The 23,581-nt window shown below is 40.3% G+C and overlaps 2 protein-coding genes across 3 annotated transcripts; one reads left to right on the top strand and one right to left on the bottom strand.

Annotated features, from left to right (window-relative positions):
• Positions 1–54: 54 nt before the first annotated feature.
• Positions 55–15,159, top strand: cfap43 (cilia and flagella associated protein 43). Its single transcript, XM_075478407.1, has 38 exons — positions 55–155; positions 261–514; positions 592–688; positions 777–944; positions 1,145–1,295; positions 1,404–1,548; positions 1,689–1,771; positions 1,864–1,995; positions 2,074–2,190; positions 2,288–2,365; positions 2,496–2,644; positions 2,792–2,895; positions 3,069–3,218; positions 4,247–4,407; positions 4,510–4,674; positions 4,894–5,024; positions 5,673–5,838; positions 6,338–6,445; positions 6,988–7,065; positions 7,329–7,436; positions 7,520–7,624; positions 7,715–7,831; positions 8,304–8,489; positions 8,620–8,826; positions 8,950–9,036; positions 9,285–9,365; positions 10,155–10,283; positions 10,388–10,507; positions 10,611–10,718; positions 10,931–11,017; positions 11,101–11,189; positions 11,282–11,492; positions 11,677–11,789; positions 12,873–13,038; positions 13,178–13,348; positions 14,338–14,418; positions 14,517–14,670; positions 14,766–15,159. Exons 1-38 carry the CDS (start codon positions 127–129, stop codon positions 14,939–14,941), a joined length of 4,962 nt encoding a protein of 1,653 aa, XP_075334522.1. The 5' UTR covers positions 55–126; the 3' UTR covers positions 14,942–15,159.
• sfr1 (SWI5-dependent homologous recombination repair protein 1) lies at positions 14,958–16,256 on the bottom strand. Of its 2 annotated transcripts, none has more exons than XM_075478409.1 (4): positions 16,171–16,256; positions 15,908–16,022; positions 15,416–15,748; positions 14,958–15,331 (listed from the first exon to the last, which is right to left on the bottom strand). In XM_075478409.1, exons 2-4 carry the CDS (start codon positions 16,001–16,003, stop codon positions 15,140–15,142), a joined length of 621 nt encoding a protein of 206 aa, XP_075334524.1. In that variant the 5' UTR covers positions 16,004–16,022; positions 16,171–16,256; the 3' UTR covers positions 14,958–15,139. The 2 variants fall into 2 exon arrangements, with proteins under 2 accessions (XP_075334524.1, XP_075334523.1); XM_075478408.1 differs by having other exon boundaries at positions 15,908–16,050.
• Between the last annotated feature and the right edge of the window lie 7,325 nt (positions 16,257–23,581).

Here is a 23,581-nt window from a genome sequence, read left to right on the forward strand (position 1 = left end):
GGGGATGGTTTCTTGGGAGTTTTGTGGTTACTATGGATACGAAATGACTCGCCTGTCCGTTTTTCTCTGTTGTGTTCTTGAAAAATACCTAACTGTATTAGTATCTAGCCACATTAACGTCTCAAAATGGAGGAAATTGAAAGTTTAGAAATCAAGTAAGTCTGCGATTACTTGTGTATCATTTTGATTTCAGCCTCAACCTTTATACAGTTATTCATAAATGTTCAATAGTTTTATTGTTAATTTTTTCCCCCCACTAGATGGATTCAGGGTTTTACGAACAAGAATATCGAGTTTGTCGGTAATCAAACAGTATGCTATACTTGTGGGAATCATATCTGTTTCCTGAACCTGGAGACTAAAACGCAAAGTGTGTTTCGGGGTCCTGCCCGAGACATTGGTGCACTGACAGCTAATGGCAACAGTGGGATTTTTGCTTTCTCTGAGCAAAAACTATCCCCATCTATATTTGTGTACATTTTCCCAGAGGTTCAGTTAAAGAACGAATTGAAAGGTAGGTAGCTTCAGCCATGATTATAGTGATTTTCTCACAAATATTCCATGTGGTCACCGTTAGTTGTGTTTTTGCAGGAACAGCACAACTGGACTACACATCTCTGGCATTAAGTGATGGTGGTCCTTATTTGGGCTGTTGCTCTTCTCTTCCCGACTACACTATCACAGTATGGTAAGCCACTGAAAGCCTAACACTACTGTATCTTACACAATGTTTATTCATGGAGGCCAGCTTCAGTAATTAAGACTGTGTGATGCAGGAACTGGGAAAATGCGGAGCCAATTTGTACACATCCACAAGCTGGAACGGATGTAATTTCTCTGGTGTTCAACCCTTTGAACTGGCTCCAGCTTTGTGCTTTAGGCACAACAACTCTCACTGTCTGGCATATTGAGAAGAGTGTCAGCTTTCATGTCCTGAAGCCAAGGTAAAGGGCACACAAAATCTACAATATTATATGGACATGATATCTTCTTTAGAAATTTCAACTATATAATATTAAATTGTTTCCATTTTAAAAAAGAAAAATCAATAAACTCTAAATGCTTTGGTGACTGAAAGGGCACGTAGACTCCAGATATATCAGGTATTATTAAGTTGTTTTTCGTGTGTATATTTGTCATGTAGAGTAATACAGCTTCCAGCAACTGATGGTACCTTTGTTGAGAGATGTCCACCCACTCCTCACAATCTCAGCAACAAACTGCCGTATTATGTACCAGAAGTGCCTCCATCAGCCATCTCAGGGCTCAGAGGAGACACAGCTCCGGGCGTTGTGGTATTGTCTCACTATTATGTGTAAAAAAGATAATGCCCTTGGAGAATATATTATGTTTGTTTTGGTGATTTATCTAAAAAACAAGATGTAAATCTTTCCGATGTGGAGACTGCACTCTCCGCGAGAACCACAGTGACTCCTTCTGCCATCTGTTGGACGGCCACATCAGAGCTCTATGTGGGCTGTGCAGAGGGCTTCCTGCTCCTCGTTGATCCCGAGAGCCTCTCTGTCGCTGTCCTGTTCAACCCCACAAGTAAGCTGACATCCAAATTAGGACACCGGGAAGTGGTAGATTTATGAAAGTCACTGAGAACTCATGTTCTGCCACATGTTAGTTGTCTAACCATATTTGACAGATGAAGACATTGTCATTTTTGTTTCACTTCTGTTCAGCTGCTGGTGCCAACCCCGAACTCGGACAGTGCAACTTTCAAGCTTTAACCCTTAATACAAATGGTCTCTTCGTGGTAGGAAAGGTACATGCCCAGGCACCTGCCATCATCTGCATGACGGCTTCAGGCATTTGCATCCTCGGTTAAAAGCACTTTGATATACTATTGTGTTGCAGGAGAGTGTGGTTCGCCGTCTGGAGATCAAAGGGACTCAGATCAACGTCACACAAACATGGCAGTTAGAAAGGCCTGTCATGACTGTGATGCAGTCCCCTGACAATGAAACATTACTTCTTTCTTCCAATACAGTAAGTACTTAAATGTGCTGCAGTGAATACGAGGCACTGGTGAGTAAAGCTAAATCTAAGGTGCCTCTTGTTCCTCAGGGGCAGATCTACATGCTCAACCCAACCCTGTCAGACGTGACTGAAAAGGTCCTGGATGTTCGAAGTGGCGACTTTTTGACAGCTGCTCCATTGCACACTGACAGGAACATATGTGTGGTAAAGCGTTCATGTTGCTCAAGAATTAAAGTGTCCTGTGACTGCATGTGTAATTTAAGTCACCAAACAGAAATGTCTGTGTTTTTACTGGGTGCAGTCATTAAGAGACTCTGGAGAATTACAGCTGTGGTCCTCAGACGGCACCTGCCTCGGGTCCCTGTGTCTTCAAGCTGAGGTCAGATTGTCAACACATGGAGCAAATCTTCCATGCAGGAGAAAATTACTTTAAGCTCGTTAAACATTCACATTTATTGGAACAGAAGTGAACTTAAACCGTGTAAATGCATAAATATGTGTCTGTTTAGGTAACAAGTCTGGCCTGCTGTCCTATTGCACATTATGCAGCCGTTGGAACGGCTTCGGGAGATGTCTTCTTCATTGACCTGAACAAGGAGGAGCAGCCTCGTCTGGTGCACCAGGTTCATCTCTACCACACTGCGGTGGATCACTTAGTGCAAGTATCCCTTATCCCTGCAGCACCATGGAGTCTCAGTTTAACACTGACTTGTGACAAAATCTCATCATACATTTATGAACAAGAAGCACAGAGGAAAACTGTTGTTCCAGGTCAGAAAAGTAAATGAAGGTGTCCTTTTTACAGTTTTGATCAAGAGGGGCACTACCTTCTCACCAGTGGCTCAGATTTACATGTCTTTGTACTAAATGCAAAGCCATCTATGAGCTTTTCAGTCATAGGACACACAGGTGAATATTTTTTTTCTACTCGCTCAAAAGATTCATATGGTAATGTGTTCTGTTAGAAACTAAATCACCACTTTTATTAACACAAAGGTCAGCAATGGTTACTTGATTTATAAAAAAGAAAAAGAAACAACCAATTACATAAAAGTTTTATGACGTGTGGATTCCTTTTCCAGTGTTTCCTGGACGCATTTTGTCCCTTTCAACTCAGTGTCTCAGGGACCGCGAAGAGGTGAAAGTCCTTGTCTTATGTGCTGGTCATGAGACCAAAAATGAGGATGGTAGCCAGCTCACAGTGCTCTCCCTGCCTGCAAGAAACCTTACAGGTACAACACTGATAGTCTATGGATTCCCCATTTATTCTCAAGATCGTTAAAGGAAATTTGAAATTGAAAATGCTTCTTTTTTTTTAAAACCGCACTGGTTGAACAGAAGCTAATATTTTGCTGTGTCACAACTTTCTAATTGGAAATATGTCCAAGAGGCAAGAGGAGGATCTCAATACTAACACCAATCCCACTAATCAGCATGACTTTGCAGATTTAGACAGATGTACGCAGGAGGAATGACAAAGTGCTCATCAAAAGAGAAAGATTAACTTAGCATCTGAGCGGTGCTGAGTCATCTTCTTAGGACTAGAAAATATTTGCAAGGCGATTGATTGGGATGAGTAATCGAATTTAAGCTAACTCAAAGTTTTCTTTCATGTTTATGTCTTGTAGTTTCCTCTACTTACCCTCTACATGAGTTAAACAAATCTGTAGTGGTGTTTAATACAGTTGCCTTTTACTGGGCCTCCACACTGGTCCATCGAAATGTCTTTACGGTGGACTTCATGTTGGTTTCCAAAAAGCACAACCAAAATCAAAATCATTCGCATAAGTGATTAAAGGTGTTTAAAATGACACTTTTTAAAGATGATGTTTTTGATGTTTACATACATGGTCACTAATACAGACAGAGAAGCATGACTTGGCACTTTCGAGGAACACACTCCCTTTTTAAACTGCAGTCTTGAAAACTTATCCGAACAACAATGACACAGATAAATCTGTTGAAGTATGGGCAAACACACAAGATGAGGGTGTGACCACAGTTGTGAGTTACACCACACAGAAGTTGTGCAACAGGAAATGTCGACCCTAGTGTGTTTTAAGGTCAACTTGGCATGTAGCAAAGCTGATAAGTGCTTAAAATCACCTGTGATAATAATTCTTAATGTGTATTTGAATGTTTATAGAAAAATATGATCCAGAACATTTATTCTCCAAACAAACTTGACAAGACCAGCTTCTAGAGAGGCAGTTCATCAGTCTCTCATCAGACGTTACCACGTGCCTCTGCTGTCCTGCAGGTCCGGATTCTGTAGACCGCCACGGCTGTCTGTCTGCTCACGTCCTCAAAGTGTTCAGATATAAAGTGCCTCGTCCACTCACATCCTGCGTTCTTGGAGTCAGTGAAGTCTTTGCGTACTGCCACAGAAATAAGACCCTTCAGCGATTTCGGCTGCCTGAGGTCTTATATTTTCTTCCTTCTTATACATAGTCACAATCAAGTATTAATCTTCACATTAACATATATGAAACCATTATCTCTCACTTTGCTTTGTCCTCTCAGGACACAGACAGCGTCTCGAGCCAAAGTGTGCTCCAGTTAAAGCCAGAGCAGGAAGTGAAGGGTCACCCGCTGGGCCCCGTCTCCCTTTCTCTGTCTCCTCACTGCTTATGGTTGGCCTCTGTAGGCCGAGATGGCTTACTGCGCATTAGAAAAACTGCCTCCATGGTGAATGATTATTCTGGTTCTTTTTTTATTTTCTTTCTTTTTTGTCGACAATCTTAATCAGTTAATCATAATCACTGTGTTACACACTTTATCACCACGCCCTTAAATCCGCCCATGCCACAGTTCCAAAAGAAGGAAGAAGAAGGAAAAGGAATCGTTCTGTTTTCTGTCATCTCATTTCCTGTGGCGTGATTCATGATGCTGTTTCTGCTTCTGCAGGACCAGTACATGGAGCTGCAGTGTCACTCGTGCCGGCTTGGGGGAGTTCGGAGTGTGTCCTTCTCCGCAGATGGTCACACACTTCTCACTGCTGGCTACAACGATGGCTCTCTTGTGTGCAGTCATCTCAGGTAAAGCGCTCCATCATGCTTACATAATACACAGCCGTCAACAGCAGAGGGAACTGTTGCTCACAGTAGTGTGTCGCACCTGCAGTTTGACGTAGAGTGAACGCTGGTCTTCGCTCTACTTCCACAAGCCGTGGGGAACAAAAGTAAACAAATACAACTGAAAGTCCAGTGGGTGGCACTTTGAGGTTCATGGGGAACCGTGACCGCAATGTGCAAGAAAACAAAGATCTAATAAAATTCTCATCTTCCCTCTGAATAACATCCCACACACATTCCACATCTGCCTCCTCCACGCCTGCTCTCACACTCTTTTAGGTTTAAAAACCTTGTCACCAATCTCACATTACTGCTATTTCGAAAATTCCAGGAATTGTTTTTTTGTTGCTTTTCTGTGTTTCCAATCTACTGGCTTAACGTGTTATGTGAATTTAAATTATATGTTTGGTGAGGCCCTATTTTAATCTTAACGATAAATTCCATGAAAATGTCCCTGTTACCACATTTCTGTTTGAACAAGTGAACGTGGAGCTGAGTACTACTGATGGGGAAAGAAAAACAGCCTATTCATGCATCGCTATTGTTGGCCCTTTACAGGGACAAGTACCGTCACATATTTATTGTACATTTTGACTTCTTTTCTCCATACAGAATTAAATCTGTGGATGCTAGAAAGGTTGATAAACCTACTCGGTATAGTCAGTCTGTGGCTCATTCCTTGAAGAAGGTATTCAACAGTGAAAACCCCTTCCTCATTGATTTGCCTATATGGGGCCAAGGGTCTCCAGGTGACAGTGAAAAAACAGATGGAAGTGAGGTAAAAAAAAAAAAAGTTAAGTCTCTGCTGTCTCATTCTGTTGGTCTGTAAATAAACATGACATAACAATACATAAACTATGCTGTATTTTTCTGCTCTCAAATATCTAACAGTACCCTTCAACCATAGCAAATGCTCATTTAATTTAGTAAACCTGTCCAAAACTGAATAATCTATGTATGTTGTAATGTACTTTCAGAGCTATTAGTTGTTCTGAGTTCTAATCACACCCCACTGCTACTATGATAGAGAGAAAAAATTGTAGTATAACCACACAGTAAAAAAACCTAATTTCTTATTATTGTATTATTATTACTCTGGCTGTACAGGACAGCATATATGTTGGTATTGCAAATTATTAACAATTTTCTCTTCTCAAATCTTTTATCATTATTACATAATTAAATGTGATATGTTCTTGTACTTCATGCATGTAACAAAAGGTCAAACCAAACACATTTAACAGTCTTTATCTCCGTGTGTCCGTAACACTCTGCAGGCCAGCGGAGGGACATGTGTGGATGTGACGGAGCAGGATGAGAGTTACAGTAGCCTGCTGTGGGGCCCACCCTCACACCCAACATGGCTGGAATGCAGGCGAGAAGCGGTCGGTGATGAGCGTTGATATTTGTGGCTGCGGCAGCATGAGACGTGGATGTTGTTATTTGCGTAGAGATGTTTCTCTTGTTTCTCGGTGATGTTGCAGAATGAGTACCAGGAAAGCTGCCTTTCTACCTGTGCGTGGAATCTAGTCCTGAAAAAAGCTGTGTTTGTTTTTGGCACGCGTTTGCTTTATGATGCCGCTTGATTTATTTACATTTAGCGTGAGACAAGAAAGCAATTAGCGATTTGTGCATTGCCACAAGGCAGACAAGCATTTGTAGAAATTTGTCAGAATGTTCTTACCTGAAAAAAAACCATCTGATAAAGATTAACATCAGTCAAACATGTTGCCGGTCATGTGACGCATGCTAAAAGAGCATAATCCATCCTGCTTTTCTGCCACAATGCATCCTGTCATAGCAGATTGATTGATATCCCTGTTTGTTTGCTCATTTTTTTTCCATTTTAACTAACTGAAGCTTGGCAAAGGTGCTGTGATTCCTAAAGATTAGACTTTCAGACTTTCCACTTGTATATTGTCAGCAGGTTGTAAAAGAAGACAACGAGCACTATTTCGAGACAAAGAAAATCATGAAGGAAACCGTCAGAGAGTTACGTGACACCGTGAGTGGGTTTTATGACATTTGTTCATTATTTCAACCCGTTCACAGGAGGGCCCTCCTGGGTTCTTGAGCAGGAAAAGGTAACCATAGCAGACATACAGAAAACCTGGCAGCACCCCAAAATAACAACAGGAATAAAAGTCCGCATTAAGTTGGTTTTACCTATTGGCGTTTAACTTTGATTGAACAAATAAGTTGCATTTATACTTAAGTCGTGTAAAACACAGGGAGAGGTGTTAAAACTTTTGGTTCCCACACTTTCAGATCCAGAAGATGCTCCGTGAAAATGAGAACCTCCCAGAAGAGCAGTTCAATCTGGATGTGGAGGAGCAGAGGAGATTTGAGGCCATGGTGGAGCAGGAAGTCGCAAAGGTACTGCAGACACAATCAGGCATGAATGCAATCGATCTTAAATAGCGCCTCAAAGCGGCCCTTCATGTTCTCTCGCTGCGCAGGTGAGAGCAGAAATTGAACAGGAAATTGTGGAGAAATGTTACCTCCGTGATGTCCTAAAGAGAGAATGCTGGGATTCTGTTATGGTCAAAGGCCGAGCCATCAAGGTAAGATGGCTTAGAAGCTGGCTCCAAATGAGTGATATATTTTCTTAGTTTGTTTGTTGGCTCTGAATCACTCGTGGCTGTTTACCACAGGCCTTTCACTCTGAACTGGCGGTGCAGAACTACCCTCTGAAAGAGCGAACGGAGAAAGAGCTGGAGGACCTCCACAGAGTTCAGAATATAAGGAATTTTGAAAAGGCTGCCTGCACCGTAAGCAAAAATGCTGGTTTAGATCTTGACACAGCAAATCGAAGCACATGTGAGGAGTTAGAAGCAATTAAACCCGTGTTTACCGTTTTGAATGAGAAGCAGAAATGCAGCAGTGCACTGTTTTCTGAAAGCTATGGCAATGCTGCCACTTGCTTTTCCACTATCTGGAAGTACATTTTATGGCAAACCATTCAAGTCAAAACAAGTTTACTGCAGGAAAATAATTTGATGCTTTGAATCTCAGTTCTTCATCTGCCCTTTTACTGCTGGGACTTTTTGAAATGCTTGAACACAAGCCAGTCCAGCAGTGTCGAAACTTTTCAAGATTTATAGCTGTGTGGCTAAAAGCAAGTAGCTGCAATATTTTCCTTCTGCGCAATATCCTTTTCATAAAGTTTATTATCTTCTAGCCGCAGATTCAGTGCTGGTGTTTTAGCCAACACACTTGTATTTCCCTGTCTTTAACCTGCAGCTGAGCAGCCTGAAGAAAAGTTCCAGCACACAAGATAAAGAGCAGGGGGAGGAAGGCCATGGGTCAGAGAGCGATACTCTGACAGGAAGCTTCTCAGCTCAGTTAGGATATTCAAATCCTTATGTCTATGATCAGTTCATTCTTCAAACATCAGAGCAGAGGATCAACCAGATAATTCTGCTACAGGTGAGAACCAAAAGTGTAATTATGATGCAATTAGAAAGTAATGCAAGTAAAAATTTAAACCAGTCCCGACCCCATCATTCACGGTTATACAATCATAATTATTGCGTCTTTCGCTTATGTCCAAACGCAGGATGTGATTTATCGCATCAAGACGGCTTTCAACACTGAGTTTGAAGCCCTGCATCGGCTGAAGGTGCAGGAGCTCAAACGCATCAGGGACAGGAACAAACACATCAGGGAGATCATGATGGATCTGGACATGAATCAGGAACTGTGGGAACCCAGCCTGACCGACGACGAGTGGCCAGAGAGGCTTCTCACTGTGGACAACTCTGAGGTCACTGCGCTCATGTCCCGTCCAACCAGTTCACTTCGCGGTTTGCTTGTTTGTTGCTTTTGCACTGAAATGTGAGGCAGTATGTGATTATCATCCCGAGGTATCGCCTTTGTTCCACTTTAGATTAAAGCAGAGAAGCACCTCACCCCGGAGCAGCAAAAGGAGGAGGAGAGGAGGAAGTTGGAGGAGCAGAGTCGCCTTGCTGCCCAAGTATGCTCCAGTGATAAATGCTTTAGCTTTTCTTTCGGTCTCGGTCACCATTAGTAAATTCTTCAAAAAGCTTCACATACAAGTAGCATCTTTATGATTGTCACTGACAACAGTGAGAGAGCATTTAGCAGTCTCTGTTAAAAGCAATAGAATATATGTCTTATATGTCATATGTCTTCTACATATGAAAGTGTAAATAAAGGTAGGTCAGTGTTTTGTACTGATGGCTTTTTGTCTTTCTGTTGCAGGGGGATGACGTCAGAGAAAGGGCTTTGGATGACATGATGGAAGGAGAGCTTGAAGTTAAAAAAGTGGACATCTTGAAAATGGTAAAAAATTACAATGTAGTTCCTCTATTACTACGTGATTGTGGTAATAGATTAATCTATATAAAAAAAGAAACAAACAAACATAATTTCTTACACAATTGTTGAACTGAAGATATTGATGGCATAGCTATTAGATCATGGAGTATCCTGCTCAAAAAAAATCAGCAGGCTTAAAAAAGGTCTGCAAAAATAAATCGCTCTGAAATAGAGTTGTACTCATAGAAATGAGTTCATTGATCGATCAACAAAAAAATAATTATTTTGGTAATTAATGACGTCATTCATCAGGGGGCAATATCAAACAATCTTTTGTTTCAGCATCATGTGCTATTATGTTGATGTGAATATCACTACACTTTAGCACCTCTGTCCAAGCTGTCGTTCAAAGTGGTTGTTTTGTTTTTTCCCCACAGTGTTTAGGTATTTTATAGAATTTGTTAAACTGTTCATTGAGAAGACAAACTGAAGATTAATCGAAAATGAAAACTCACATTAATTCTAACCCTGGTGCCCATATTTTGTTTGATATTTTGGTTGAGGTATGTTTATAATGTAATCAATCCCACACAAGTAATTTTTTGTGATGGACACAAAATGGCACTGATGACCCACTAATATGGTGTTAATTCTTCAAAGTTTTCTTCTAATTTAAGCTAATGATGTCAAGTCCCCCCCCCCCCCGCTTTTTTTTCTTCTCTTTTTTAATTTGAATTCTTTTCTCGGCTGTGTCGCCTGAATTAGACGAGTCAGCATGACGAGGACTTAGCTTCTATTGAATTTACTCCACAGGAAATACCTCTGCCTGAGTTTGTTTTGAGCAAACCTAACGTTCACTGGAGTGAAGAGGAGAAAAAGGTCTTCAAGGAGTATGAAAAGAAAACCAAAGACCTCAACGAGGAGAAGGAGCAACACAAAAGGGTATCACAGAAGATGCATTCAAAGTTCTATTTGAGTCATTATTATTATTATTGACTTCATTTTATGATCGGTATAATTGATCTCTGAACTCTGTCATATTGCAGTCACTGGAAATTGAAATGAAAAGACTGCAGGACTCCACCAAAGATGCAACCGAGAGGTTTGATGAGAGAGCGACAACGCTGTTGGAGAAGAAAGTTAAATGTACAGTCGCTATATACCAGGTGGTGCAGCGCACGGGTACACACACACACACACACACACACACACACATATGGCTAACTCCACTGAAAATACCGTTTCATGTTATTTTTGGTTGATTTACAGGAAGAGCTCAAGATTGCCTATCTTGTTGATTCGGTGATCACAGAAGAGGACATGAGAAATCACGAGGTGGAGCTCAGGCTCAAACTTGAAAAGACGTTGTTATACAAGGTCAGAGAACTTGTGCACAGTTGGAATTTTATTACTGCCAATCTCAGAATTTGGGACTGCAGTGTTTGTGGTAACTCTAACACGTGTTCCCATTGCCCAGGCATGTTTTCAGAGAGTGAAAATGTGCAGAGCAAATACCTGCAAGGCCCCAAGATAGGCAGGTCCTATTTCCAGTACCGCTGTCATCTTATTGACATTCATTTATCTAACAGCGTGAAACTGGGGCGGAGGTGAAGAGACACGAAGACGAGGTCAAACTGTTTCATGAGGAGTATGACTGCGTTGTCGGTGACGACAAAGTAGGCCTGCTGATACAATGGTGTAAAAAAATCATGACTGTAATAATTGTGCATAAGATTTAATACAAACAGTGTTTCCCAAGGTTCTTGACAAAGACTTCAGGAGGGAGTTTTTTGATTTACCAAACCATCTGGTTGATAACCTCTACAGGTTGTTCAAACGTAGACCCAGGTTTGTCATTCTTACCATTCAACAGCGGTCCTCACACAAGTCTTTCCATCACGCAGCAGTTTTTGGAGAAGATTTTTTTTTTTATGCCTCAGGGTTCAAAAGATAAGGACCCAGACCAACAACGTAACCAACTTGTCGAGAGAGAATTGTCTGTGCAGTTCTCTGGCCCCGGATGCACTCAACCAAATGCTCAAGGCCATGGAGGAGCTGGATGCTCCAGAAAACATGCCAGAGGTCCTGAACCCGTCCGTCTGGGAGAGATTTTGTCTCATACGCAGAGCAAAAGTACAGAGTGAACAAAAGGTAAGAAAACAAAGAGGTTAAAGATTACAAATGACAGAGATCCTATTTCCCTCTGATTGGACAGGATGACTGTAATTCTCAGCAGCCCAGCTATTAAACAGATTTAGGAAACGTCATATTTCTGTATGTATTTCGTTCTGTGTTTTTTCAGTTATCCACTTAGCCTTGGGTATATCCTTTGCAGGTAAAAATGAAAGCTTTGATTCTTGCTGAGATGCAAGCATTCCTGCAGAGGAGGAGAGATGAAGATAATGCTGTGCAGCAAGAAATTAAAAACCTCTCTGAAGCACTTGAGAGGTACGACTCTGACGTTGTTCCCTCTGAATACAAGCACTCATAATTAAAAACAGAGCCACAGTTCATATATGTATTCTTTAAGGGGACACATAATGACCTTTTGTCAAAAGTTGGTGGTCTTGATGAAATGTATTTGACCTGATTTTGTTAAAATGTCACAGTAAGACTACACAACAACACCCTTTCCACAATGAATGTACACATCCACTTACATTGACCTTTTTTCTGTGCGTGGAGTGACTCACTCTCCGCTCCAACCCTCTCTTCCATGTGGTATGCTGCTTTGGTATTTGTAATATTCAATAACCTTCGAAGCATTACCACAAGACAAATTATACTGTAAACAGCCTGAGAGCTCACACTAGCACACACCCAAGCCTAAGTTCCCAAACACCAGTCTGAAAGAGTATTATTTGACTGGCAATTATATTCTCAAATACTTGAACGTCTCTCATCTGCACAGGAAAGTTGGTACTGATCCCTGTTTTTGACACAATCCTGTTGTGAATCAGACATTGACTAGGCCCAAGTTGTTAAAATACAGTCACCCGGCAGGTTTTTATAGTCCAGTCAAAGATTACATCGTAATTGCTCTGTCACATATCAGCCTCACAGGCCCTGGACTTCACTATCTGTCCCTTCCTCTGTCTTTTGTTTAAATTGAAAAGGTTTGAAGTATTTACTTTTCGCCAAAGTTAAAAGGTTTTTTTTTACTCATGGCAGAGACACTGATGGAGAATTCAGTGACAATTGGAAAATCAGAATGTCCAACTTCTGGCTCGCAAAACATTTAAGAGCGCCCGTGAAAGTTCCTAGTAAGAACATAAAAGTGAACGATCTCGCTTCTTTCTCAAATATATGACAAATGATTGAAAGTACTGATGATAACAACGCCAAAAGCAAAAGAAATTTGCACTTGAAATATAGTGAATGCATCATGATCCGAGAGACTGAACTACAAATCCACTGCTGAAGTGTGAAATTCTCACTGAATGAGTTAGTTAATTGTGAAACAAAAGTGCAGCAATTGTCCTGCATGTCTCTATAGAGGAATGGTACATCTAATGGTCTCTTCCACCGTAGTCTGCATAAGAAGAAGAACTGTCACCTGAAAAACACCATGGTCCAGGTCATACTCAAACAGGGACAGGTGGAGGTGTCCACCATAGACCTGACAGCTGACACCGCAGAAACCGACTTCATCCTTTACCACAGGAGTGTGGTGGACAAGCTCAGAGGAATCATCAGGGTAAGTCTCTGTGACCAGACACACAGGTACTCCTTATTCTTCTCAATCAAAGCGTAAATGCAGCATTGCAAGATGACTTTCTTCTTCATAAAAGTGCCACAATGAGGCAAATGCAAAGAATAATCATCTACATGATCAGAGTCTTGCAGGAGAGAAGGTGGCCTTAATGGAGGGGCGCAAAGAAGTTCGTAAGAGCATAATCCAGCTGGAGTGGGAGCACAAGGTGATGAAGAACAAGATAGAGGACCTCAACGACAAGATGAGGGGCATCAAGATGTTACGACTCTCAGAGGATCAGCAGGATATGACTGTAATTCGGGTTTCTAACATATTATGACTTTTTTGATAAATACTGGCTGGGCTCACGGTGAATATTTCTGACATGATAAATACGTGTGAGAACTTTCAGAAAGTTCTGCATCAGCTTTGAACGATGTGAAACCTCTGCATTTGAAGCGAAAAATCCATCCTGCTAGCGCACCTTGCCAAATGTCTGTGTGTGATATCAGGGTGGGCGATCTGGTTTTGGCAGCGTCAGTGTTTTGCCAACAAAAACATTGTTGCCATTCTCCGGCGCAGATAGATAATCTTTTGTGGGAGAGTCACACCTAGTTCATGTTGCGTCTCCACCCTTTTTAAAAAAAAAATACATTTAAGCCTCTTAGCCGTACGCAGTCTGGTAAAAACACCTTTTAAGTCTGTTTAATTGATTCCCTTTTAACATCTTTTGTCATGTTTAAGCAGCCAAATTTAGAAGAAAAACAAAATGTCCTCTGATTTATTTGACAGCAAATCTAAGGCTGGCGGTTTAATCATATCTTGGCTTTCGGCTGCAGATCATTACACTCTCAAAATATAAAGCATTATAAAAAAAAGGCAAATGTTTCATGAGATAAAGGTGAAGTGGTCGAAAAAAGAAAACACAGGTCACCCGAGTCATCTATTGATGTGTGTTTGTACTGTAGGCTGGTATGCTAGTTCTCTCTGGGGGGCATTGTGCCAGTTTCCTCTGGCAAAAGGTTCAGGTATCCCTGCTGTGGCGAGGCTTCCTGGCATTGTTTAAGCCCCAAAAACCTTGAGCGAGAAGAGCTTTGAATATAAATAAACCCACCCTGAGTGATCCAGAGCATTTTTATGATGATTACGATGGTTTTGCCATGTTTGTTTTGGGATCCGTCATCAAAAGATGCAGACTATTGACAAAAAGAAAACTCTTGTTAGCAAAATACGTTGCTGCTCCTCTTTTTTTTTTTTTTCTTCCCCTCAGTTGTCTCTTCAATTGTTCTCTTTTCCTTCCAGTCTCGCAGCAAGACGGATCAAAACAGCCGCATGTCTGAGAAGGTTGCCCTTTTGGAGAAAAGCATAGCTTTGATGAAAAAGGTGACAGAACAGTGATCATAGTGATCTCGTCAGTCGGTGCTGTGACGTATACTCTGAACACTCAGCTCTTCGGATCACAAACGTATTTTCAATTTTAGACTCATCAAAAGAGCATGCAGCATCGCGTGAAAAAGATTGAAAGGATCAACAAGCAGGCGGTCATGAAAGCTGAGAAGAATGCTACCTTAGGAGAGCAGCTCCCTGATATGCAGGTGACTGTGGCCGAGCTGAGACACATCTGTGAGGCAGCAGGTAGTGAAAACAGTCATTTCAGCTCTAAATATACACCCTGCGGGGTGATGTTTTCTTCCTCTTCTGGCTGATAATGCTTCTCTGTTGGTGTCTAGCTACTGAGGAAAATGAGACAGCTAGAAGAGGAGAGCGCTACCAGGAGATCGTTCAGAGGAGGGACTTGGAGGACTTTGCCCGAGCACAGTCGGATGACATAGATGCCCTCTGGACAGAACTTGGGCATCTGACAGTGAGGAACTTCCCCTCACTTGATCAGCTGAAACACAGCTGAGTGAAACCTACCCCTCAACAGATATACCACCATTTTATTTATACATCTCTTGGCAAATTAACAGAACATAACATGTACCTCTTTTGTGAATAAGAACCGTGGCAACAACAAATAAAATAATGAGTTCATGCAAAATATTTGAGATGCGATTTACTCCTCTGTAGCACTTTTGTAAACTGTTGCACGTTTCAAAAGTTATTATGACATGGCGAAATCCTCCTCTGTGCGGTCGAAGTGCAGAATGCCGTCATCCAGGCCAAAGAGGTCAATCAGCTCGGACAGGTTGGCCTTTTGTCCATCTATGGGGACATCTGACTGAAGCTCATACAGCGCAGCCTGAGCACAACTCCGCCACTTGTCGATCAAGGTTTGAAGTCGAGTTAAATCATTCTAGGGAGAAATATATATTAAATTATCATTTTCAATCCAGTTCATCCAAAGTGAATCTTATTACAGTTTAGATGTGGCCGATACCTTGCTTCTGTACATTTTGACCATCTTGAGTCTGCGGAGGACTTCTGTTTTTTCCTTAACCTCCTTCTTTAGCTGTTGTGCAAACTCTTCTGGCTCGTGGACGTGTCCAGAAAACGTGTCACTCCCTGATCTGACTTCATTTCTGTTTGCATCAGCCCTGTGTGTGGTGCCTGGATGATTCCAGGTAGTCTCATGGGAGTCTCCCGAGACTTGCTGACCATCCTCCTCCACATCATCCACACAAAGGCGTTTGGCCACAGAGAGGGGCGAGATGAAGGAGCGCCGGGTTCTCTTAAGCCTCTCCCTCAGCGATGAGCTCAGCTTCTGATGATGCTGTGGGACGACAGGGGGAAATCAATCACAGATAGCAAACGCTACGGATAACTGAGAGTCTTAGAGAGTGGATAAAAATCAGCTGTTTGTAGTTTTGATTTGATATTCCGGTTTAAATCCCGGTAACTGGCATATTTGATTTGGGCAAACAATACTTACCTTTTCTACTTTGAACTCAGAGGGGCTTGATTCGACTGAATCACAAGGTGAAGAATGCTCAGGTTTTATTTTGGCTGCTTTGGGAGTGATCTCCATCGGTCAAACCTGCAGTAATCTGTCGCAAAGTAGTTGTTGTTGTTTTGCTGCAGACCCAATTGTTTCAGAGGTAATATTAGCCTAGCGTTAAATTAGCCAGTCAAAATGTCTAGAGGAAAACATTTAAAAAAACAAAAGTTTAATCGGAAAAGTGTTGATAAAACTACCTGTGGGCTCTGAAGAGCGGCCGACCGTTCCCACAAAACTGACACCGAAGTTTGAAGTTTTTGTTTTTCCGTATTTTTGCGGTTCGAAGCCTCGAATGTCAGTGATTGGACAGAATTTGATCAGGTTTGACCGAGTTGCATCTTGGGGGTTGTAGTTTTTGTTTCTGTAAACGCTGTTTCTCAATCGCACATTGTATTTACACGGCTGCAACATATCTCACTTCTCGCCTTTGTAAAGTTATATCTATCAAAGTCAAAGTCAAATTTATTTGTATAGCACATTTCATGTACAAAACAGTTCAAAGTGCATCACATAAAATAAAAGCATTGCAGCAGGGAGTGTAAGAAGCATTAAAATACATAAAAGAATATAAAGAGAAACAAATAAAATAATTTAAATGAATTTAAAAACAAGCAACCATCTAGATAAGTTCAAAAATACCGTGCAGAAAATAAATGTCTTTAACCTGGATTTAAAAATGTCTACATTTGGTGAAAGTTTAATCTCCACTGGCAGTTTGTTCCACTTGTTGGCAGCATAACAGCTAAATGCTGCTTCTCCGTGTTTAGTCTGGACTCTGGACTGGACCAGCTGACCTGAGTCCTTGGATCTAAGAGCTCTGCTGGGTTTATATTCTCTGAACATATCACAGACGTATTTTGGGCCTAAACCGTTCTGGGATTTGTAAACCATCAGCAGGCTTTTAAAATCTATTCTGTGACTGACTGGAAGCCAGTGTAAAGATTTCAAAACTGGTGTGATGTGTTTAGATCTCTTAGTCCGGGTAAAAACTAGACTCTACTGGAGTCTACTGGAGATGAATGCATGGATGAGTTTCTCCTGGTGTTTTTGGGAGAGGAAACCTTTAATTCTGTTGATGTTTCTGAGATGATAAAAAGCTGCCTTGGTGACAGCTTTGATGTGGCTGCTGAAAGTCAGATCTGAGTCTATCAACACTCCGAGGTTACGAACCTGGTCAGTGATTGTAAGGTCCTGAGTCTCAAGATATTTACCAACGCTGACCCTCTTCTCTTTGCTACCAAACAGAATGATCTCAGTTTTGTCTTCATTTAAAGGTGGGGTCTGTGATGTTTTCTGGAGCATTTTTTATCATATTGTCTGAAAACCTCCTCACGACCCCATTGCACCCACTAAAATAGAATGTTTGGATAAAATGTTTTATATTTTAGTCCATTGTAGAGGGTGTAGCAAGAGGAAATGTCTGACCAATAGAAGTAATGATGAGAGTTACTTCTATTGGATTCTAACACGCCAATCAACTGTCAGCCCCCCTCCCCCCTCCGCGTTCACAGACTCGTGACTCGTTCATGTGTTTTGAAGGCGAGGTTTTGAGGGTTGAAGGGAGAGGCAAGGTTGTGTATTTTCAAAAATATGGCTTGGAGGAACCTTTTTTCCAAGATCTCATACCCCAACTTTTATTGTAGAAAATTCTCTCTCATCCAGCTTTTTACTTCCCCCAGACACTGACACAGTACGTCTGTTGGGCTGCAGTCATCCGGTGACAGAGACACATAAAGTTGTGTATCGTTTGCATAACTGTGATAATTGATGTTAAAGTTCTGCAATATCTGACCCAAAGGGAGCATATACAAGTTAAACAGAAGAGGTCCAAGAATTGACCCCTGGGGGACTTTCCTGATTGAAAGTTATCAAGATTTCCTCTTTCATTCAGAAAGTCATTGAGCTGGTTAAATACAACTTTCTCAATAATCTTGGATATAAAAGAGAGATTAGAGACAGGTCTGTAGTTGTTCATCAAAGAGGCGTCTAGAGTTCTCTTCTTTAGGAGTGGCTTAATGGCAGCTGTCTTTAGTAACTTGGGAAAAATGCCTGATGCCAGTGAGCTGTTAACTATTTGTAGGAGATCACTTTCTACTGAGGTAAAAACAGTTTTTAAAAAGTCGGATGGTATTATGTCCAGAGTGCAAGTTGTTGATTTCAGATGCTGAACTGTTTCCTCTAAGATTTTTAAATCAACAATATTAAATTGTGACATAACGTCAGAGTTATTTCTAGGTTTTAGACACAGATTAGTTTTCTTGTTTGTCTGTGTGGCGTGAATGTTTTGTCTAATTGTTTTGATTTTTTGGCTAAAAAAAGTTGGCAAATTCGTTGCATTTCTCTGTGGGGAGGAGTTCTGGGTTTGACTGTTTAGGAGGATTTGTGAGTTTTTCAACCATAGCAAACAGAGTTCGAGAATTGTTGACATTCTTATTAATGATTTCAGATAAATGCAGCTGTCTGGCCTTGCACAGCTCATTGTTATAACTACGCAGGCTTTGTTTGTATAGTTCATAGTGAATCTGAAGCTTTGTTTTCCTCCACTTACTTTCAGCTTTCCTGCATTCTCTTTTCAGGTTTTTGACCGTAGTGTTGTTTCTCCACTGTGTTTTCTGTTTGCTCAAAGTACTCTTAATTCTTATCTGTGCAACAGCTTCCATTACATTCAAAATTTTCAAGTTAAAATGATCCAGCATTCCTTCAACCGACTCTGCGCTCATTGTTGGTAACATAGCTATGGCCTCCCTAAACTGAACACTTGTTTTGTCATTAATGTAACTCTTCTTAACTGAGAAGCTGGTTGTTTGAACATTCTGAGTGATCAATAAATCAAATAAAATACAAAAATGGTCAGACAAGGCCAAATGAATAACCACAACAGAAGAAATATCAACACCTTTAGAAATGACCAGGTCCAGAATGTGACCTCTATGGTGGGTAGGTTCTGTTACATGTTGCCACAAACCAAACATTTCCAGCACAGAAGAAAATTCTTTGGCATTACCATCCGTCATATTATCTATGTGAATGTTAAAATCCCCGGTCAAGATAAAATGGTTAAAATCAGTTGAAATAACAGACAATAATTCAGAAAATTCATCAATTGTATGAACACTTTAGTGGTGCTTGAGATTTTTCATGTTTTCTTCTAGAAAATAAATAAGAAACTGAAAGTAAAAAAAAAAAAGTGCAGAATAAATCTTGGAAGGCTGTCTTCTCATGTCAAAAACGTCTTTTTCAGCAGCTCTTACATTCCAAGGTGTTTTACAGAGATTTGTTCATAGCTCATTCACAGCTAAGATATTTACAGAATATCTTATTCTCAAAAACACAATTTTTTTTAATGTATCCCGATACTTCAAGATATTCCTTTAAAAACTAGATCTAAATATGACTTAATTTGTATATTCAAGCATGAAGACCCACCTATACTCCCTGGCTTTCCCTGCTTCCTAGCTTTCCATCTCTCTCCTCTCTTTATATTCAAGTGTCTTCTGTTCTGTTGCTATTTATTTGTTAGTGCTGTCTATTTGTCAATTGTATTTCTGTATTTGTCTTTCTTACTCTCTTTGTGTTTGCTTCTATATTTTGCTTGTTCTGATTTGCTTTTATTTTTCTATTTTTTTAGCCATATCATATGTACAGCACTTTGGTCAGTGGAAACTGTTTTAAACGTGCTCTATAAATAAAAATTACTTACTTACTTACTTACTCACTTACTTACTTACTTACTTACTATGAAACCAAGACCACCTGTAGAACAATTTGTTTTTGTTTTAACATAAAGGATTCATTGGGAAAGTTGTATGATGATACTGATTGAGATAAAGAAATGTTAGCTTACCTGTCTTTGAAAAAAAAAAAAAGTTGGGACTGACACAAATAAATGCAAGTAAATGTTTAAATCTTGTGAATTTTGGACCGGACAATGGACAACAGCTGAATGGAGAAATTCAAAAGCTCAAGTGAGGCATGAAGTAAAAAAAAAAGTAAAAGTGGTACTTTTATGGGCCTGTGGACATGTCTAGTGTTACTTGTTGGCCTTGTTACTAGGGTTGAGTCATACAGTGATTCACCTCTTCTCATCAGCTGATTCATCTCCTTTAAGAGACTTATTTATAACACCCACAGTTTAAGATTCTTTTCACACTTGTGCGTGATATCTCACTATTTTTGCACTGACTGGTGTTTCTCTGTAACCACGAAAAGAAAAGTGCAAACATGTAAAATGGGCTTCTGAACTTGCCTGCCTGGGCCTGAACATCAGCACTTGGCAGTGGGATGCTACACACCCCAGGGAACTGGGGATTCTTTTTACATTTTATATGGTTGAATCTTGTAGAGCTCAGGGTTGAGTATAATTACTATGTGTGAGTCAGCAGGCCATTTGGTGTGCGCCTTTTTTTCTCTTTTCTCTTTTCTTTTTTTTTCAACTATAAAAAAGTTCACTTTAAATACTTTGCTCTCTACTCAGAAATATTTATGAAGGAACTGATAGGGGTTTATAGAATCTAGAGGCTATGTGAGACAGCAAGGGTGCCAGAACTTTCATAAAAAACCCAATTTGGCATTCATGAGTGTACCTTCTTTACACAGTTTGTGCAGATTACTTGTTCTCTGTGAGATGCTTCCTTGGCCCAGCCTCTTTAATTCTGGTTTGGATAGTTTTGTAACATTCTGGAGGATTGGAGACTGTTGTTCCACCATTTTATGATGAAAGAAACAAGCTACGAAAGAACCACTTGTCTTTGTTCGGCTGAAAAGGTGGTTTGCATTTTGAGTTAGTAGGTTATTTTGATTTCCATTAAATACCTGCTACCATTATGTTGGAAATCATCCAGTAAAGTTTCAGCCCTGCAACTCATCTGTTAACACTTTAACATTTATTTTTTTTATTTTTTCATCTTTCAGTTTTACATAAGTAATATAGTTCATCATAAGACCTGTCTACAAGACACAGCCATAACATCACTAATAATAGCCTACAGCACCTGCTTCAGATGATAATGTTTTTAAGAGGACGCATTCCTAACGAATGCAAACACGTGACTAAAGACAACAGACATGCAGCGATCCTGGAGCTTTTTTAGGCCACTTGGTGTCTATTTTGGGGGGTTTTTATGTTTTCTTTTCCTCCCTCAGCAGGCACGTCGACATGCCACTGATGGAAAAGTGCAGGTGTTGCTTATGTAGTAACTTATAGCTTCTTTTTGTGTGGGGCTCAGCTGTATGACTTATACTTGTCCTTCTCTCTTGTGAGATAGCAAAATGTTGGCTTTGGATAAGAGCTTGTAAATTGCGGCTTAAAAATAAAGTGGTTTCAAAATAACAGTTTGACATGTTGCCTGATGATTGTTGTGCCAGCTGGATGATCGTGGTCACTGAACATCTCTTAAATGAGTCTTCTGTTATGGTCAGGGAGGTAAGTAATTATGCTAACAACATCAATCATAACTTGCACTCCTTTTTCAAATATAATTTCTTTGAATTTTGAGAAAAACAAACAAAGAAAACAATGCCAAACAGATGTGGGTTTTTTTTTTTTGTGATGAAGCTCTTTGTGCCAGTGTGGCCTCAATGTTCCTCGTTGGTAAGTCTGGAACAGATTAGACTCTTTTTTTAATGATATACTAGTTTTTTTTCTAAATGAGCCAATTGTAAGTTCTACTAAATGAGGAAAAAAGGTCCATCACAACACAGTTGGAGACATCTGATCGCATGTTTAAAAACCTTAAAAAAAAAAGAAAAATTCACACAATTCATAAACATAAAAACCAAAGAGTCAGCTTGAATTTGAGAATATGTGATTTTTTTTTTCTTTTTTGTTTTTTTCCTGCTTGATAATGACCAACAAATAAAATCAGTTGTCTTGTTTTGCGAACAAAATCAACTTTAAATGGGGTTTAAAAATAAATGTTAAGCTCCCTCAAGGGCTTGCCCGCACTTTCTCACAGCCAAGTACCCACAGTGGTGCCCTCCTGGAATGTATTTATATTAGCAGACATGTTTGCCAACGTAGCTTATAACAAAGTATGACATCCTTGGAAAGATTAAGCTAAGCTGTATATCTTTAGAAAACACAAATCCAACTTCTTGAAATTTTAAATTTCATAAAAGAAAGAAAGAAAAACTCAAATATGTCATTTGTAAATTTGTTCGAACCTTTATTTAACAGATACACATAGAAAGGAAACGATTTTCAGTGTGTTCACTGACCAACTCCGTTGTATTTAGAAAATGTGAAGAAATCTAAAGTTTGAGGCCTGTTCTGTCTTATCTTTGGCATACAGAAGCCAACACCCGTTTTCCCCAAAGCAGTTGAATCGTGGACTCAGTGGACTCTGACCAGTGAACATGTGTCCACTGTCTTTTTGTCTTTTCCAAGATACTTCTGAACTCATGTGGCTGTATTGATCATGGTGCCCTAATGGTTTCTCATGCAGCCCGAGGGGCTCAATGATCCCACCCATCCAACATCTGATGCTAACTGAGATGTCCCCAGAAATATTTTCTCAAAATTATGCTCCGTTGATGTGGAACAGCAGTTCTTTACTACCTTGCATTAAGCAATCTTTTTGGAACTTTTTTGAAATTCTGATGGAGTTTGAGACATAGTGGTGAGACATGACCCATCACTGTTTGGAAAGATTAAGCCTGTATTGGACGCTCCTTTTATTCAGTCCCGACACGCTCATCTCTCAGTTAATCTGCCAATTGTAGAATCTTCCACAACGTTGTTACTTGTATTCTACAAACCTTTCAGCCTTTTTACATATTTTGCCTCTTTCTCAACTTCTCTTGAGTGTGCTGTTGCCATCAAATTGTAAATTGTTTTATATTTTCTTAATGAGTTGGTCTGTGAGGACACCGGAAATAATCATTTGTGTCTTTTAGATGAAGGTTCAAACAAATGACCAAATTACAGCCTTAAGATTCTGCCAACTTTCCTGGAAATGAGATTTGTATGGAAATGTCCAACAATCCAGTTCAAAGCCCCTCCAGTCTGTTAGAAAGGGTCTTTCTTGCTTCCCTGTTAACTAGAAAAAAAGCCAGAGTGACGATATGTCTGCAGATATTTCATCTTTCAGCTAAAAGTGCAGAATCCTTCAGAACCCACAATTAAGAACAGGATCTACTCCATCAGCGCTGTCGTTAAACCAGAATGAGTGTGGTGTCAGGTTTACAGAACAGATTGTTTGCTTGTAACACTCTGCCGTTGAGATTCATAATGAATCACGTGTGCAAGTCCCATTATTTTGAGTAATGAACGAGAGTTTAACATGCTGAACTGAGTGTAAACACTGTGGAAACTGCTGCCCTCCCGTTCTGCAGAAATAATGAGACCTTATCTGGAGAGGCTCTTGTCTGCAGCACAAGAATTAGTGTGTTTCAAAAGGCTGCACAAGCCGGTCAGCTCCTGTTTTGATTTTTCTATTTTTTTTTTTTTTTTACCATCCTGGAATCTGTTGCTTTCCGTTAAGCTCTGCCATTATTCAAGCTCTCACATGGATGTGAGCGGGGCAGCTCCTCCTCCGTTTCTCTGTCCTTGGGGCCATTTGCTTTCCATCATTTGAGCAGATTAGAGTCATACTGGCTGTGAGTCATGCT

Source organism: Odontesthes bonariensis, chromosome 2, assembly GCF_027942865.1.
Source record: "Odontesthes bonariensis isolate fOdoBon6 chromosome 2, fOdoBon6.hap1, whole genome shotgun sequence".
Classification (NCBI taxonomy): domain Eukaryota; kingdom Metazoa; phylum Chordata; class Actinopteri; order Atheriniformes; family Atherinopsidae; genus Odontesthes; species Odontesthes bonariensis.